Genomic DNA, 16,043 nt, shown 5'->3' with positions numbered 1-16,043 from the left:
TGACGTGGGGCCTACTTTCTCTCTAGGTGTAAACGGAACCTAGGCTCGGAAATGTCGGCGGAGGGGATGTCTGTGGTGGTTGAGGCGCCTTTGCCCTCTTAGGAAGCAGATTTATCTGTAGGAGCTGCTGGGCAGTGTAAGTTTAACTTTTTTTTTATTTTATTTTTTTTAGACTCTTGGGGGAATCATTGAAATCCCCTCTCTTCCTGTGTCCTTTCACTACTAATTTATTTCTAGGCCCTTCACCTATTCTTTATCTCTTGCCTTTTAGATGTGAAAAGGCCTTTTTGTGTTTCAGCTTGTTCCTGTTCCTGTTTCTCTCAGTGCCTGCACCGTTGGTGTTGTTTCTCAGCCTCCTCCCATTTAGGCAGTGTTGACTCTAGAATCATAGAATGGTTTCGGTTGAAAAGGAGCTTAAGATCTTACAGTTCTAACCCCTTGCCGTGGGCAAGGACACCCTGATAGACCAGGTTGCTCCAACCTGTCCTTGAACACTGCCAGGGAAGGGGCAGCCACAGCTTCTCTGGGCAGCCGGTGCCAGCACCTCATCACCTTACGGGTAAGAACTTCTGCTTGATATCTAACCTGAACTTCCCCTGTTTTAGTTTAAACCCATTACCCCTTGTCCTGTCACTACAGTCCCTAATGAAGAGTCCCTCCCCAGCATCCCTATAGGCCTCCTTCAGATACTGGAAGGCTGCTATGAGGTCTCCATGCAGCCTTCTCTTCTCCAGGCTGAACAGCCCCAACTTTCTCAGCCTGTCTTCATACAGGAGGTGCTCCAGTCCCCTGATCATTCTCGTAGCCCCCTTATGGACTTTCTCCAACAGCTCCATGTCCTTGTTATGTTGAGGAAACCAGAACCTCACATAGTACTCCAAGTGAAGTCTCATGAGAACAGAGTAGAGGGGCAGGATCACCTCCTTTTACCTGCTGGTGATGCTCCTTTTGATGCAGCCCAGCACATGGAGGGTTTCTGGGCTCAATCTCCCACAGAAGCTGGGTCATGTTAAGCTTCTCCTCAGCCAGCACCTCCAAGTCCTTCTCCACAGGCTGCTCTGCATCAGTTCTCCACCCAGCCTGTAGCTGTGCCTGGGATTTCCCAGACTCAGGTGTAAGACCTTTCACTTGGCCTTGTTGAACTTCATGAGGTTGGCGTTGGCCACCTCACAAGCGTGTCAGGGTCCCTCTGGATGTCTCTTCCCTCTGTCATATCAACCAAACCACGCAGCTTGATGTTATTGGCAGACTTGCTGAGGGCACACTCAATCCCACTGTCCATGTCGCCAGTAGAGATGTTGAACAGGATTGTTTCCAACACTGACCCCTGAGGGGCACCACTTGTTACCCATCTCCAGTTGGACATTGAGCCATTGACCTCAGCTCTCTGCATGCAGCCATTCAGCCAATTCCTTATCCACCAGGTGGTCCATCCATCAAATTGATGTCTCTCCAATTTAGAGACAAGGATGTTGTGTGGGACGTTGGTGTTTCTGAAATTTGTTTGAGGCAAAATATTTAACTGTATACATCAGAATAATACATAATCATTTCAGACTTCCAGAGCATGAAGCCTCTTTGCTGTGTCCTTAAATGTTTTTATTCTTTCTCACTTTTACAGCCATAGTGAGAAGGAGGGTCTGCCATAAGTGTGTGAAGGGAGGAGAGCATTGTGGACCACACCTAAAGGTAGGTGACAGCCTAGCCACAGTGCTGCTGTATGTAACGCCCAAGAAAAACTCTTAGGATCCTTAGGAACCCCTTACTGACTTAATCCTGTGCTGGAGCTGAATGCAAATAACTAATTTGTAAGTAACTAATGGCACGTCCCTGGCAGCATTAAAGGCCAGGTTGGACAGGGCTTGGAGGAATATGGTCTTGTGGAAGGTGTCCCTGCCTAAGGTACTGAGGTTGAAACTAGGTGATCTTTAAGGTCCTTCCAGCCCAAACCATTCTGTGATTCTATGAATTTTAAGCATATTACCTGTTTCGGCTGTTTTTAGTGCTGAATCCATTTTGGCACACTGCAGCATATTCCTGTGTTCTGAATGCTCTCTATGTAATTCTAGTGGGATATAACCAACATTTTGAGTTCAGTATATCTTTCTGAAAGAAATGATTATATATATTTTTACTTAATAGCCACAATGTCAAATAAGGAGGTGAAGGCAGCATTAAAGAGTGCTAGAGAAGCAATACGAAATAAAGAATATAAAGAAGCCTTAAAACATTGCAAGGTAACTAACTTTTTTATTTGGAAGGTAATATTTTATGCATGTTTGCCTTGCTGTTCCCATATCCCTACAGCTGTGTAGTAATGCAGAGTGTGGAGTACCATATTGGTATAATAGTTGAGATTGATTTTTCAAGTCTAACTCCACTGATCATTCATGTTTGTTGCCCACATGTAAGCTTTTATTCTCCTTGCTTTTGCATTTGCTTATATGTGACAATAAGAACATTAATTCTAAAATGATAGAGATAAAAAATTTCTAAATTACACCTTGACAGGAGTGCTTTAATTGCTGAGCTCCAGATGTTTTTCCTACAGTTCAGATAAGAAATATTGTCTGATATGAAAAGCTGAAGTTATTAATCCTAGCCTTTTTCTAAAAATTATTTCTAGTATTAAGTTGTTGAATAATTCACCCAACTGTAATGATAAAACTCAATACATGGATCTATAAGATGCATTTCATTCATCAGTTTCACTTAAAATTGTATATTTCTAGGCAGTCTTGAAGCAAGAAAAAAATAACTACAATGCTTGGGTATTTATTGGCGTGGCAGCTGCTGAGTTAGAACAGCCTGATCAGGCCAAAGGAGCATATAAGAAGGCTGTTGAGCTTGAACCGAACCAGTTACTGGCATGGCAGGTACTGACTGTCCAGACTAACTTTTTCTTTGCCTGAAAACTGTCACTATGGAGTTAAATATTGCAACAAAGCAGAGTTGAGACTTGTACTGTGTCTTCTTCGATTCTGCTGAAGCTTTGGAGTAGCTGAGGTTTGTATTGTTTCTGTGTTCAAAGTTAAGTCATGAGTGCCTACATAGCCTGTATGTCAGGGTAAGTTTCAATTTCAGCATATTTAAGATTTTATTTCTTGTGTACACTAGTTAGCAGTGAAGCATGAAAGGGAGAACATAAATTGAAACAGTACAGTAAATTCATCCATGCTTAGGAGTTTCCATGTGTCTAGCTCAAGGAAAATTTAACAATGCTCTCATAGGCAAGAAAATGTTTTTTCTATTAACATATTTTTCCAGCTTCCAGCATCGAGTGGTTTGTTACTGAATTTTGTTATTGTTTAAAAACAATACTATACATTTAAAGTAGCTGTGTGCTGGGTGGTGTATTCATGACAACCAGTAACAGTGTATAGTTACAGTGTACAAGTATGTTGTTTGGAGACTTGTGAAGCATAAAATTGTACATTAAGTCTATCTCTGATACCAACAATTGATACTTTTTGAAGATAGGTTCTTAGTACTTTTAATATAAATACCTTTTTAAAGCATAACCATTGGTGCAGTATTTCAAGGCATATTGAAATTTCCTTACTTTTGCAATCAGATTCTGGCTTTTTGTTACTATGCAAGATAGTATGATACTTGGACATACATCTTTTATCACGTGACAGTTTGCTTTGTATATTGTCTGTTACATAGACAACATTATGTAGCATATGCAAGTTTCAAGTATTTGTTGGTATTAGTTAAGAAAGTGAGGAAAACTTAGTAGATTCAAAAGGCTTTACAGAGGTATCAGCATAGATTCTGCTCAGAGATTATGATTTTAATACTTGACCCCATTGAAGGCATTGAGTAACTTTCGTAGGCAGAACTCTTGCAGTGTTCTCATAATACAACCGTTGACAGAAAATCTTACTTACATTTCAAATATTTTTTTCTAAAGGGATTAGCAAATTTATATGAGAAATCCAACCAAACAGATGTCAAAGAAGACTTAGCAGATGTTTACCAAAAGCTCTTGGAACTCTATGCAAGGTAAAAGATACTGAATACCATCAATTCAGTCTAAGATCTTCAATGAATACTGTTGCTGATACACAGGATAGAGTTGTTTTATTTTTAAAGCCTTGTAACATCTGTGCTTTCAGCACTTGTTACTAAAGTTGTCTGTACCTGTATAAGGTTTCTTAATCTTGTCCGTTCTGATAAGGCAAAAACTCTTGGAAAAATTGAACTTAAAGTCAGCTGTTGAGAAAATTCTGTTATACTATGTCCTCTCTCTAAACTTTCTGCATTGAAGCATTCAGCTCTCATAGTTCATTGTCTGCATTAGTAAGTAGGCTTATTTTTGTCTGCTTTAAGATGACAGAATGTATGTCATCTGGTTTATATAGGTGCACTTCAAAACAAATGTAACTCTCAGCTGGAAAACTTAGCTTGTTTGTGTGGGATTTTCTTCCTTTCTAGTGGTGACAAGCAGAAATGGTGTGATGTATGTACCAAGCTTGTAGAGCTATATCATCAAGAAAAAAAATACTTAGAGGTAGGTTGAGTAATTTTGCTTTCTCTCTTCAAACATGGAATTTCCATTTAATCAGAACTAACTACTTTTCATCAGGGAATCCCCATTTTTTTTTTTTTTTGCAGCCACAGACCAGTTAAGATTTCCTTGTGGCCCACAGTCAGGAAGAGCTGATTTTAATTGTATTGCTTTCTTTTTCACTGCGTAAGACATGAATGCAATCCATTAAGCTGACAAAATTTGACAAAGAATGTATAGTATACAGGCTGAAATGGTAGAACATCGTTCTTCTGTTTTATTTCTAGAAGTCAGGCATTATCCCAAATACACTTTTACATGTGTAAGTTGGGTGTCCTTTGCCTAGCTTGGCTAGTTCTAGGTATCTGATTAGCCTTTCACTGGTGTGGTGATCCCTTCCTAGATTATTCCTGATACTTAATGACAGAGGGTAAGGTGGAATTTCTACACAACCTGAACTTGATTACCTGTGCATTATGTACTGCAGTCCATGTACAGCAATAACGACATGCAAAGCTACTCCAGGACAGGCCACCCAACACTCTAGAAATCCATGTCAGCATGACCATTGCAGAAATAGTCTTGTTGGTTTAATGCTAGATGGAGCTGTTGAATGTCTGAACAGTTCAACAGTAGCATTGCCTGTAGCTTCTCGAGTAACTTCATGTTTTAAGCCCACAGGTAACTTAGAACCATGCAGCCGCTCACTCATTCCTCTCCTTCCCTCAGCTCTTGGAGGAGAATCAAAAGAATGTAATGCCTATGGATTGAGATAAGAACAGTCTGGTTACTAAGGTGCAATACAGAACTACTACTACTACAACCAATAATAATAATGATAAGGGAAATAATATAAAACTAAAAAGGGAAAGGAAAACAAAAACCCAATAAACACAAGTGGTGCACAATACAATTGCTCACTGCCCACTGTCTGATCCCTAGCTCAACCCGAGAAGTGATCTGGGCCTTCTGGGTGACTCCCCTCAGTTTATATACTGGGCATGATGTGCTGTGGTATGAAATGCCCCTTTGGCTAGTTTGGGTTAGGTGTCCTGTCTCTGCTTCCTCTTGACTTGTGCCCCGCCTCGCTGGCAGAATAGGAGAGACTGAAAAGTTCTTGATCAGGGTAAGCATTTCTTAACAACTCAAACATCAGTGCATTACCTCAGGCTAAAGTCTGAGCATTGTTCTCAGACTAAGGTTGAAACAGAGCACTTCACCAGCTACTGAGAAGGAGAAAAATACCTGTTACAGCTGAACCCAGGACAAGTAATCAGCATAAGTTTTAGGATACGTATTTTTGCTGTTCAGTCTTTCCTTACTCATTAAGAAGGTTGATTTCTTACAAGCTGGTGCATGGTTTTACTCCAAGTCATCTCCTCTCCTTTTCTCCAACAGTGGAAAATGAAAACTTTCACATATAACTTAGCATCAGACTCAAGACTATTAATTGGCTCCAAAGCCTCTTCGTATACTAGTTTCTGAAACTAAACACAATGCTAGTAGTTTAGCATATGAAGGCAGACTTGCTCTGTGTTCAACAGGAAATCGCAAATTAGGCATCAGAGTCCTGTTGCCTCTTTCTCAGTTCTGTTATTTTTTCCACGGTGGAATTTCAACATGGACTGCTGCTGTAGATCCGACAAAACTTCCATGTCAGAGTTTATCAGATGACTGTTTAGGTGTGTTTTTACTGTTATTTCCTCCAGGAACCAGAGTGAGAATTCATGCTCTTGATGTAGACTCTCTTATTTACTGGACCTTAGAATGTGGACCGCAATAGGTACCACCTACTGCTTTGGGTATATGTTTTAATCAGAAAGCTGGTAAATCTGGGTCCTTACTTTCAGTGTTACTCTGTTGCCAACCCTAGGGTGGAATTGTTGACAGTACTTAGAAAGCTTGTATCAGGCCCCCAGGACTTTGAAGTGTGACAGCATGGTTCATTTGTTGACAGGTGGCTGAAACATGGCAGAAACTAATAAACATGAAGCAAAAGGAAGGTGCAGAAAATACAGAGCTTCATCAGCTTTGGAAAAGGATGATCCAGTTACTGAAAGACAGTACACAGTACCAGGATAAGAAGACTGAGCAGTTGGTAATGTTTATTGTTTCCACTCATCTAGATACATCATGTGTATAGTGCAGCTAGACCAAGCAGAGACTTAAAAATGGTGCAAATCTTGTGACTGTTTCACTGATTTTCAGTAGTACTAAACTTCTCGGAAAAAGGGGTGGTTTTACCTTCTGACAGAAACAGGATGTAGCAGCCTGAGGTAGGCCTTAGGTGGAATAAGGTGCCTAAATCCAAGGAATTGTCCTGGAGCTCCTTCATTAACTGCCTCTTGCATTCCGCAGGAGCCCACCCAGCCATTCTGTCACTCCTCAGCTGGACAGGGGAGAGAAAATATGATGAAAGGCTTGTGAGTATATCTAAAGGCAGAGAGAGATCACTCACCACTTACCTTCATGGGCAAAACAGTCTTGTCTTGGGGAAATTATTACCAATCAAAATCAGAGTAGGCAAATGAGAAATAAACCCAAAACATAAAAAGCCTTCTTCCCACCCCTCCTTTCTACTTCAAGGCTGCAATTTCATTCACAAATTCCCTACCTCCCGCCACAGTGGCACAGGGTGATCGGGAATGGGAATTGTGGTCAGTTCATCACTCGCAGTCTCTGCTGCTCCTTCCTCCTCAAGGGAGGACTCCTCATACTGTTCCCCTGTTCCACTGTGGGGTCCCTCCCACAGGAGACAGCCTTCCACCAATTTCTCCAAAATTGGTCCTTCCCACAGGATGCAGCTCTTCACAAACTTCCAGTGAGGGTCCCCTCCAGGGTGCAGCCCTTCAGGAGCAGAGACAGTGCCAGTGTGGGTCCCCCACGAGGTCACAGGTCCTGCCACCAAACCTGCTCCACTGGGGGCTCCTTTCTCCATGGGGCCACAGGTCCTGCCAGGAGCCTACTCCAGCATGGGCTTTCCATTGGGTCATAGCCTCCTTCAGGCCTCCCCCTACTCTGGCATGGGGTCCTCCCTAGGCTGCAGATGGATATCTGATCTACCCCAGTCTGCACCATGGGCTGCAGGGGAATGAATCTCTGCTCTGGCGCCTGGAACACCTCCTCTCTCCTTCCTCACTGACCTTTGGGTCCACAGGCCTGCTGCTCTCACACATTCTCACTCCTCTTTCTGGCTGCAGTTGCACACACAGTTTTTCCATCTTTGCAAATATGTTATCTCAGAGGTGCTACCTCTGAAGTGACTGAAGTCACAGGCTTGGCCTTGGCCAGCAGTGGGTCCGTCTTGGTGCTGCCTGCCCTGGGGCCATCAGACATGGGGGAAGCTTCTGGCAGCTTTTCACAGAAGCTACCCATGTAGTCCCCCCTCACCTCCTTGCTACCAAAACCTTGCCATGTAAACCCAATACAGGCATTCTTCGGAGGAAGAAACTGCCTCCTACTTTACTCATGGGTGGAAGAGGTAGCACAGATTTTCAGTTTCTTCATACCCTGTCCTTATCCTAAATAGCAATGCTTTAATTTAAATTTTCTTCTTTCCTGTAGATTTTAAGATAGCGTAGAAGAATGTCAAAGCTAATTGGAGCAAACAGGATGATTATCATGACTTATACTGATCCTGTGTTCTCTATGGCCAAAGTTAATTTAGTTTTATCTGATTTAACTGTTCTTGCAAGATGAGCCTTCTTCAATAGATAGGGTAGAATTCCTATTGCAAATCTGGTTAAAGAATTAAAAGAGGTTAAAGAATTAAACTGAATTAATTTCAGACACCAGAGAATTGAATCTGGATCTCTGCTTTTTGAGAAGGAAAACACTTTGACTTACTGGCTGTTATATATATATTTGATTTAGATAGCTGTGATATGAGCAGTGCAGTCAGCACTGCTTTCTTTTTGGGGAAAGAAATTGAGAAAAAGTTGCATAAATAAGAGGATTGGCATTCCTGTGCAAATTTGCAGTTCATTTTACTGCAGTTTTGAGTAAAGCACCAGAAACTGGAAGGATGTGGCATTGAAGGCAGCATCCTGTTCAGTATTTCACTTATGACAAGCTGTGGTCAACTTTTTGTTTAGCTTGCTTGTTTGGCAGCCTGCAGTCTACAGTGCCCATGTTCATTAGTATGTAGGAGTCAAGAAATAAAAGACTACTTTCTAAACTAGAGCAGGGGGAAGGGATAACAGCTAGCCGTAGAGGATAGTAACCTATGTTTTGTGGTACCAAAGTCTTTGTTTTTCTAGTAGAAGGTGTCCTTGCCTGTGGTAGGGGGTTGGAACTAGATGAGCTTAAGGTCCCTTCCAACCCAAACCATTCTATGGTTCTATGATTATCTTTTTTTAAGTGGGATTAGGTATGAAGAAGAACCTATGTTCTTGCAAATTTTGACTTCCTTATACCAGTCTTATATTATGAAACAGTATATTACTGCCCCGTCTTGTACTAAACAGTGTGCTTTGGATCATATTTGAGTACTACTTCAGAATAAAGATTTGTGACTTCCTCTGCTCACAGTACTAGTGTAAACATAATAAGTAAGATACAGATAATAACATGTAACTGTCCACCTAACTATGGGAGGGCTGGAAGTCCTGTCCTTCAAGGAGCGGCTTAGGACTCTGAGTTAATCTCCTTTGGACAAAATGAGGCTGAGGTGTGACCTCATTGCTCTCTGCAGCTTCCTGAGCAGGGGTTGTGGAGAGGGAGGTGCTGATCTCTTCTCCCTGGGATCCAGGAACAGGAGATGTGGGAATATTTCAAAGCTGCAGCAGGGGAGGCTCAGACTGGACATGAGAGAGCATTTTTTTACCAAGAAGGAGTTCAGACCCTGGAACAGGATTGTCAGTGTTTGAGGGGCATTTGAGCAATGCCTTTAATAACATGTTAAATTTTGATCAGCTCTGAAGTGGTTAGTAGTTCATCTAGATGGACTGTATGATTGTTGCGAGACCATTCCAACTGAAATATTCTGGTCTATGGGTCACTATTTGTTGCACTCATAGTTATTTCTTGTTTCAGCTTGTGACTGCATTTGAACACGCTCTGAAGTCTTTTGATACTATTCCTGGTGAAGACCACCAAAACCTTTACAAGGACTTCATTCAGTGCTTGTCAAAAGTAAGGGTATCTGTCTTCCTCAGTGAGCAGATGTAATATTTTACTTCTAATAATTCACAGAAATAACTATTAATTTTGTTCCTTTTCAAGTTTTCTCATGAAGCAGCTAGGTTGGAAAAAGCCTGTAATGATATGATGGCTTTGTATCCTTCTCTGAGTTATCCTTTAGAAGCACTTTGCTTGCATTTTGTTCAGTCAGGTGAGTAGGATGGATTTATACAGTTTTGGGGCTTAAATTATTTTATAGCTTTGTGACAATCTTTTTACAAGTTTTTACCCTACTTTTGTATTACATTTCTGCCTGTCTAGTAAGTGAAAGGTGTTTGTTTCTGTGATTTTTGTATTTCCTAGCTCTGTAACTAAGTGGTGACTGTAAATGGGAAAAAAATATATGTGAATTAAGTCCAATTCTGGCAATGTACAGTCGCAAAGAAAGAATGCCTTACAAAACCCTGAAGCGGTCTGTCTGAATAAATGGTTAGCTGTCTTCAGCTTAGAAGAGGCAATTGGGAATGTTAACTGGTGCTCTAAGACTGAGGACAGGCTATACTTAGTTTATTCTTGACACAGAAAATCTCTCTTGGCAAAAAAAAAATCAAACCTGTGTGAAACTTCCTTCAAAAGAATACCTGGTGAATAGGGAATAAACAGACCTGTGTAAATATTTTCTTTTACACAGAGAAGGAGAATCTATGAGAAAACAAAACACAACATGTTCAGTAGTGCAGGGATCTGAAAGTATACAACTGTTATTTTCAGTAGGTCACTAAACAACAGTGTGATAGTATTGGGCAGTTTCTCAGCATTTTCGAAGGTAACTGCCGAATTTTTGTCTTTTCATTTTATTGTTTAAGGCATCAGAATTTGGTTTTAATTCTTTTTAAAACAAGGAAAGAAAATGGAGGACAAGCCCCCTCTGGTTTATGTAAAGAGAAGTACAGCTTTCACCTTAGGTAGAAAAATGCCTTTTCCAGTTTTGAAGGTAGGCTTCATGAAATAATATAGCAATGTAAAACAAGAGGGAGTTTTTCACTTTGATTGGAAAGGATAAAGGCAAATGGGGCCTGGCCCCTCATTTCCATATAAGAATACTTTATGTTTCAGAGAAGCATGAAGAAACTGATTTCCAAAAAAATGAAGGATCTGGTTGGCACAGTTCTTATATACCAATGTTCTGACAATATCTCACCATCCCACAGCCATCTTAGGGTGGGAAGAATAATGTTTTAGTTTTAGTAAAGCTATTTATATCTGTGTCATTCCAACCATGTCATAGTTCTCTGTGTCCCAAACTTGTGGGCTTGTAACTCAGATGCATTATTAGTCACCTTTACCAGATATAAATCAAAGGCAAGTGAATCCATAATTTTAAGAAGAAAATAGTTCAAACACTGTTGCTGCAAGTCACAATGGTTGCTTTAAGCAAGGACAGCCAAGTCTACAATCACAACTAAACACAAGCATAAGAAGTTAGTAGCATCATTTAAAATTAAGCAAATGCATTAAATGATGTGGTTCACAGCAAGGCTGTTTCAGCAAGCTTATCACAGTGAATTTGTAGGCCTGCTCTGGAAGGAAATTAATATATAAGTGGTCAATTTTGACATGGGTGTTTAGCTGGGCTTATGTGAAAAGATGATGAAGAAATTAGTTTTTATTAATGAAGGGAGTATACCTGTAGTAATTTTAACACAAATGCTTAGAAATTCAGGTTTCAGACTCAAAGTGTATTTTGTTTGGTGCTACTGGCTGTTTAAATTACTGCATATTTTTGGGGTTTATTTTGGGAGTGGAGGGTAGTACCTTTGGAAAAAAATCATTTAATTAATTTGTTACTTTAAGCTCAAAGGATAAGGGTGTTATTGATGTAGATAAAGTATGCTGTGGTTTGTGGTTTTGTTGGGTGGTTTTGAGTTTGTTGTTTTTTTTTTATCTAAAACTCTTATGAAATACTTTTTTTTGTGAAACCAGGTACTTTGTCAGAAGAGGCCCTGTGCTGTTTTTCTAGGCTTTTGGAGATGGACCCAAGTAATGGTCTAAGCATTATTGGTTTTGGTGTAAAAAGCCTCCAAGAAAAGAAATACAAGGAGGCTGTTAAGAGTCTTACTGAAGGTAAATATTTAATAAAGCAGTATAAGTACTCTGTAACTTAAACACCAGCTAGTTTTATGCTGGATATTTTGGGAATCTCATGCTTCCATAGTACTTTGCCCGTTCCAAGATCAGGTGGATTTTAAAAGAATACTCATCACTTTCTCTGAGCATTGAATATTTTTTAAATATGGCTTTAAGTCTAACATCTCTGAAGTCTGTCATTGCTGTTGTAGTCAGCTTCGTAGTATTTTCACGTGGTCAACTGTAAACTTTGTTTCTAATGTGACTGTTATTGGGGAAATACCTAGATGAAGCAGAAAATACAGCAGTAACAATTAATGAAGGAATGTGGAATTTGTGAAGTAAAACATAATGCAGTTTCTCTAATCTAGTTACTGCATTTCTATATCTGAACAAAGATGACTTCTCTTTAAAGTTACATCATTTGAAGAAGTAGTCTCCATTTTCAACTGTGCCAGTCAGGGAGTATTCAAAGCAGTTTACTGAGAAAGCTGGGCAAATAAACATTTGGGACCTAAGTAGTTATGAGTCAGTCAGGCTATGCTGTGATATCCTGCATCCTTTCACCTAGGTTTAGAATAAGATTGTTTCTGAAATCTGATTTCGGAATATTCTACAGTGTTCTATGGTAACTTGCCCACAGTGAAACAGTATGTCTTACCTAAAATCTAAAATAAAAATTTCATGTGCTCAAGAGGGAAAAAGTCTTCCATGGAAAGCAAATTCTCCTGGCTTAAATTGCCTTTGGATGTTTTGACAAAAATATACATCCTAGTTTTGGCAAAAGATTCATCTCCCAAATAATTTTATTTCTTTATTTTTACTTTTACATGTAATACTCTGCTTATGAAGGTGAGAATGCAAAGGGAAGGCTCTTGATATAATATTGTAAATGGATAAAATTTGGAGACGGTGTCATTCCCACTAAGCCAAGTATTTGCATTTTAGGCATTGAATCTTCAAGGCATTATTTAATGGTAATATATATGTGTCTCAGAAGACTCAAATACAGTTATATTACTGAATCTTCAATTAAGGCAGGTTTATTAGAAAGTTTTAGTCAAATACTCTTGTCAACATTTTTTTGCTGTCTTGAAGTTCTGTATGCCTTTTCTGGTTTCTAGTAAAATCCATATAATATACAGGCTGCTGATGTTCATGTCTAATCAAAGTGAAGGATTTTTTTTATTTTTGAAACAAAAGTTACCTTAAACCAGTGTTGTATATTTCCTTGCTTTTTGCCATTTTTTTGTCTGCATATGTAAGTTTGTATGCAAAATGAAGTTTAACAGAAGCTAACATACTTCTTAGTCATTGCCTTACTGCATGAAACCCCATATGTCTAATGCAGTTTAAAATAAGACTCAAATTTAAAATTAACTGCATGTCTTCTTATCTGATTGATAATATGTTTTGATGGCATTATATGGTATTATAGCATCTTCAGTGTTTTTGCAGCCTTAAACAATTTTTTTTTAGTGCCTTGTTAAAACTTCTTTTATTAGGTTTGCAGAAGACAAGCCAGTGTCCAGCAGCATGGCATTATTTGGCAGATGCACAGATGAAACTTCACAAACACAGAGATGCTGTCCTGTCCTGCAATCAAGGTAGCTTTTCACTAGCTAAAGAGTAACTGCAGGGGTACACCTCTTCATATAGTGTGGCCAAGTGTGGCCTTTGCATGGTAGATTTGAGTAGATAGTGTAGTCCTCTGCTTTGTGCAGTTTTATGGCTTGTGCTGGTGTCCCCTGCTTCTCTTGGTTTACAACAGCTGGAAAGCATCTTGTGCTGCTCAGCAAAAGAGACAAAACTTGGCTGATCAGGACCAGAGATCTGTCTGACGCTTAATATTTAGAAGGTTTGCATGTTCTGATGTGCCTCTTCAGCTGGTGGTTGACCAACTCCACCAAACTGCAGATAATTGCCTGAAACACTTGAGAACTGAAGCACTGGAACAGATTGCCAAGAGAAGCTGTGACTGCCCCGTCCCTGGAAGTGTTTAAGGCCAGGCTGGACAAGCCTTGGGGCAGTCTGGTCTAGTGGAAGGTGTCCCTGCCTGTGGTAGAGGCTTGGAACTAAATGAGCTTTAAGGTCCCTTCCAACACAAACCATTCTGTGATTCTACAGATCCACAAGGCTAGGTGTCACAAAATTTTAGGCTGGTAGATTCCATATTTAGACCTGAAATACAAGATTTTAATAAATTAATGTAAAATGGAGAATGTTGCAGAATTGCACCTTAAGAAACCTCACGGAATGTAAATCTTCATCCGTGCTAGCTGGGAATGAGGGCAGTTATTATGATCTACACAATGCGTATCGTGTCTACATAGAGCCATTATTTGATGGTTATAAATAAAGGGCAGCTGAAGTGGACTTTTTTCTGGCAGAGAAAAATGCAATTAAAAACTTCTCATGAAAGACTTGAATGGTAAAAGTATGCAGACCTGACTAAACAGCCATGGGAAATGATTAAAAGCAAGGAAAAGTACTTGCCAGCAAGGGAGATTCAAAAGGCCTATGAACTTGGGCAAAGGAAATGTGAAAACAGAGCGAAGTAGGTAAAAAGAAATTTATTGCCAAAAAAATGAAAATGAAGTTATTCTTTTCCCATCTGTGTTCATCATGGAAGAGCTGAGGGTGAATTCTACACCGTGATCCTTCTTTTCAGAGGATTAATCAAACAACTTGTCTGTGATTATAGCATTAATAAAAGTTGCTATAAAACAAGACAGGAAAAATTAGCATTAAGGAACTAATTGCTCCAAGCCCCATCCAACCTGGCCTTGAACACTGCAAGGGATGGGGCAGCCACAGCTTCTCTGGACAACCTGTGCCAGAACCTCACCAACATCACAGGGAAGAACTTCTGCCTAAGATCTCATCTCAATCTCCCCTCTGTCAAGCTAAAGCCATTCCCCCTTGTCCTGTCCCTCCAGGTCCTTGTCAAAAGCCCCTCTCCAGGTTTCCTGTAGCCCGTTTAGGCACTGGAAGCTGCTGTAAGATCTGTCCAGAGCCTTCTCTTCTCCAGACTGAACAAGCCCAGATCTCTCAGCCTATTTCCAAAGCAGAGCTGCTTTAGCCCTCACAGAATTTCTGTGGTCTCCTCTGAGTTCACTCTTAACAGCTCCATGACCCTCTTGTGCTGTTGCCCCAGAGCTGGGCATGACACTGCAGGGGGGAATGCTCACACTACTGGGAATGAAGCCCAGCATACAGTTGGCACAACAAGCTAACAAATAAAAAGAACAAACAATTTTGTTTCTCAATGCAAGGTATAAATTAATCTGCGCCTTACTAAAAGATGCTGTTGATGCAGATAGTTTCCTTCAGTCCAAAGAATGTGTGGGAAGTCTGAGAGAATTCTGGGGAGGCATTGCTTTATGTTTGGCCTTTCTTACTGGCTGTATCAAGTCAGACAAAAATTCATCATATGTGAAGATAGATACAGTTAGATATAGTCAGAATATTGGTGCCTCTGGAGAATGCCAAAGCACAACACAGATGCCCTAGTTCTCTGAGGTGAGATTATTCTGTGTATTTGGGAAATAGTCAATACTGTGTAGAAAGGTACAGAATTACCTTTGCACAAAGGTTAAATCACTTGTTTCAGTAATAATTTTTCTTTAGACAATGAAGTGAAAAACAACTTGTCTATTGAAAGGTGATTGTTTCTTCAGAACATAGCTCAGAAAAAAGTAGCTTTCCACTTATATGGCCAGCAGGTAGTAAGCAAACAGTCTCTCCAAGTTTCTGAAGGGACCTTTCTAAAATTGATTTAACTTCTAAACTTGAATGGATAGAAATTTCGCAGCATGATTTCTTCATCATGGGGGACAGCAGTCAAAAACTGGTTCTATTTGGTGGTGTTCTATTTGGGTGAAATACTGCAATTATCAAGATTTAAAAGATACTGGGAGCAGTGGTGCTCTTCGTAGTTTCTTTTTCTGTTTTCACTTGATGAAACTTTTCTCTTGATACAGCTCTCAGGGCTCTTGGAACATCTGAGGGCCCTAGTCTTCAGTGGAAGAACCTCATACTCCAGTTGAAAGCAGAGGCTTTGATTAAAATAGGTGATGCTAGTGCTGCAGAAGAAGCCATTAAAGCAATTGAGCAGGTATTTTCATTAATTAAAATGCATATACATTTTTTTTTAAAGTGATATCATCTTTTTGTAGTAAAAACTCAGGCTGTGTATTTCTCGCCTTGCCTCCTTTCTACATTCTGTATGATTAAGACAGCTCCTAGCAATTACGGTGTAATCCAAACACTCCTTCCTTCT

General features: G+C 40.0%; 1 protein-coding gene across 5 annotated transcripts in view; it reads left to right on the top strand.

The window, feature by feature from the left end:
- Window positions 1-37: 37 nt before the first annotated feature.
- Window positions 38-16,043, top strand: part of SKIC3 (SKI3 subunit of superkiller complex) — a 51,757-nt gene continuing 35,751 nt past the window's right edge. For 4 of the 5 annotated variants that reach the window (XM_057398383.1, XM_057398381.1, XM_057398382.1 and 1 more), the window contains exons 1-12: window positions 38-136; window positions 1,622-1,689; window positions 2,143-2,237; window positions 2,733-2,876; window positions 3,917-4,008; window positions 4,441-4,516; window positions 6,471-6,611; window positions 9,548-9,646; window positions 9,737-9,845; window positions 11,618-11,758; window positions 13,267-13,368; window positions 15,745-15,878. In XM_057398383.1, the coding sequence (XP_057254366.1) occupies window positions 2,148-2,237; window positions 2,733-2,876; window positions 3,917-4,008; window positions 4,441-4,516; window positions 6,471-6,611; window positions 9,548-9,646; window positions 9,737-9,845; window positions 11,618-11,758; window positions 13,267-13,368; window positions 15,745-15,878 (1,128 nt within the window). In that variant the 5' untranslated portion in view covers window positions 38-136; window positions 1,622-1,689; window positions 2,143-2,147. Of the gene's footprint in view, window positions 137-1,621; window positions 1,690-2,135; window positions 2,238-2,732; window positions 2,877-3,916; window positions 4,009-4,440; window positions 4,517-6,470; window positions 6,612-9,547; window positions 9,647-9,736; window positions 9,846-11,617; window positions 11,759-13,266; window positions 13,369-15,744; window positions 15,879-16,043 lie in introns of all 5 variants that reach the window. The other variant, XM_057398380.1, reaches the window with a different exon arrangement.

Source organism: Pezoporus wallicus, unplaced genomic scaffold (assembly GCF_028554395.1).
Source record: "Pezoporus wallicus isolate ANWC-B61680 ecotype Strahan unplaced genomic scaffold, APGP_CSIRO_Pwel_v1 contig_6580, whole genome shotgun sequence".
NCBI classification, from domain to species: domain Eukaryota; kingdom Metazoa; phylum Chordata; class Aves; order Psittaciformes; family Psittacidae; genus Pezoporus; species Pezoporus wallicus.
The sequence above is the reverse complement of the archived record's forward strand: the minus strand, read 5'-3'. Positions and strand labels throughout refer to the sequence as shown.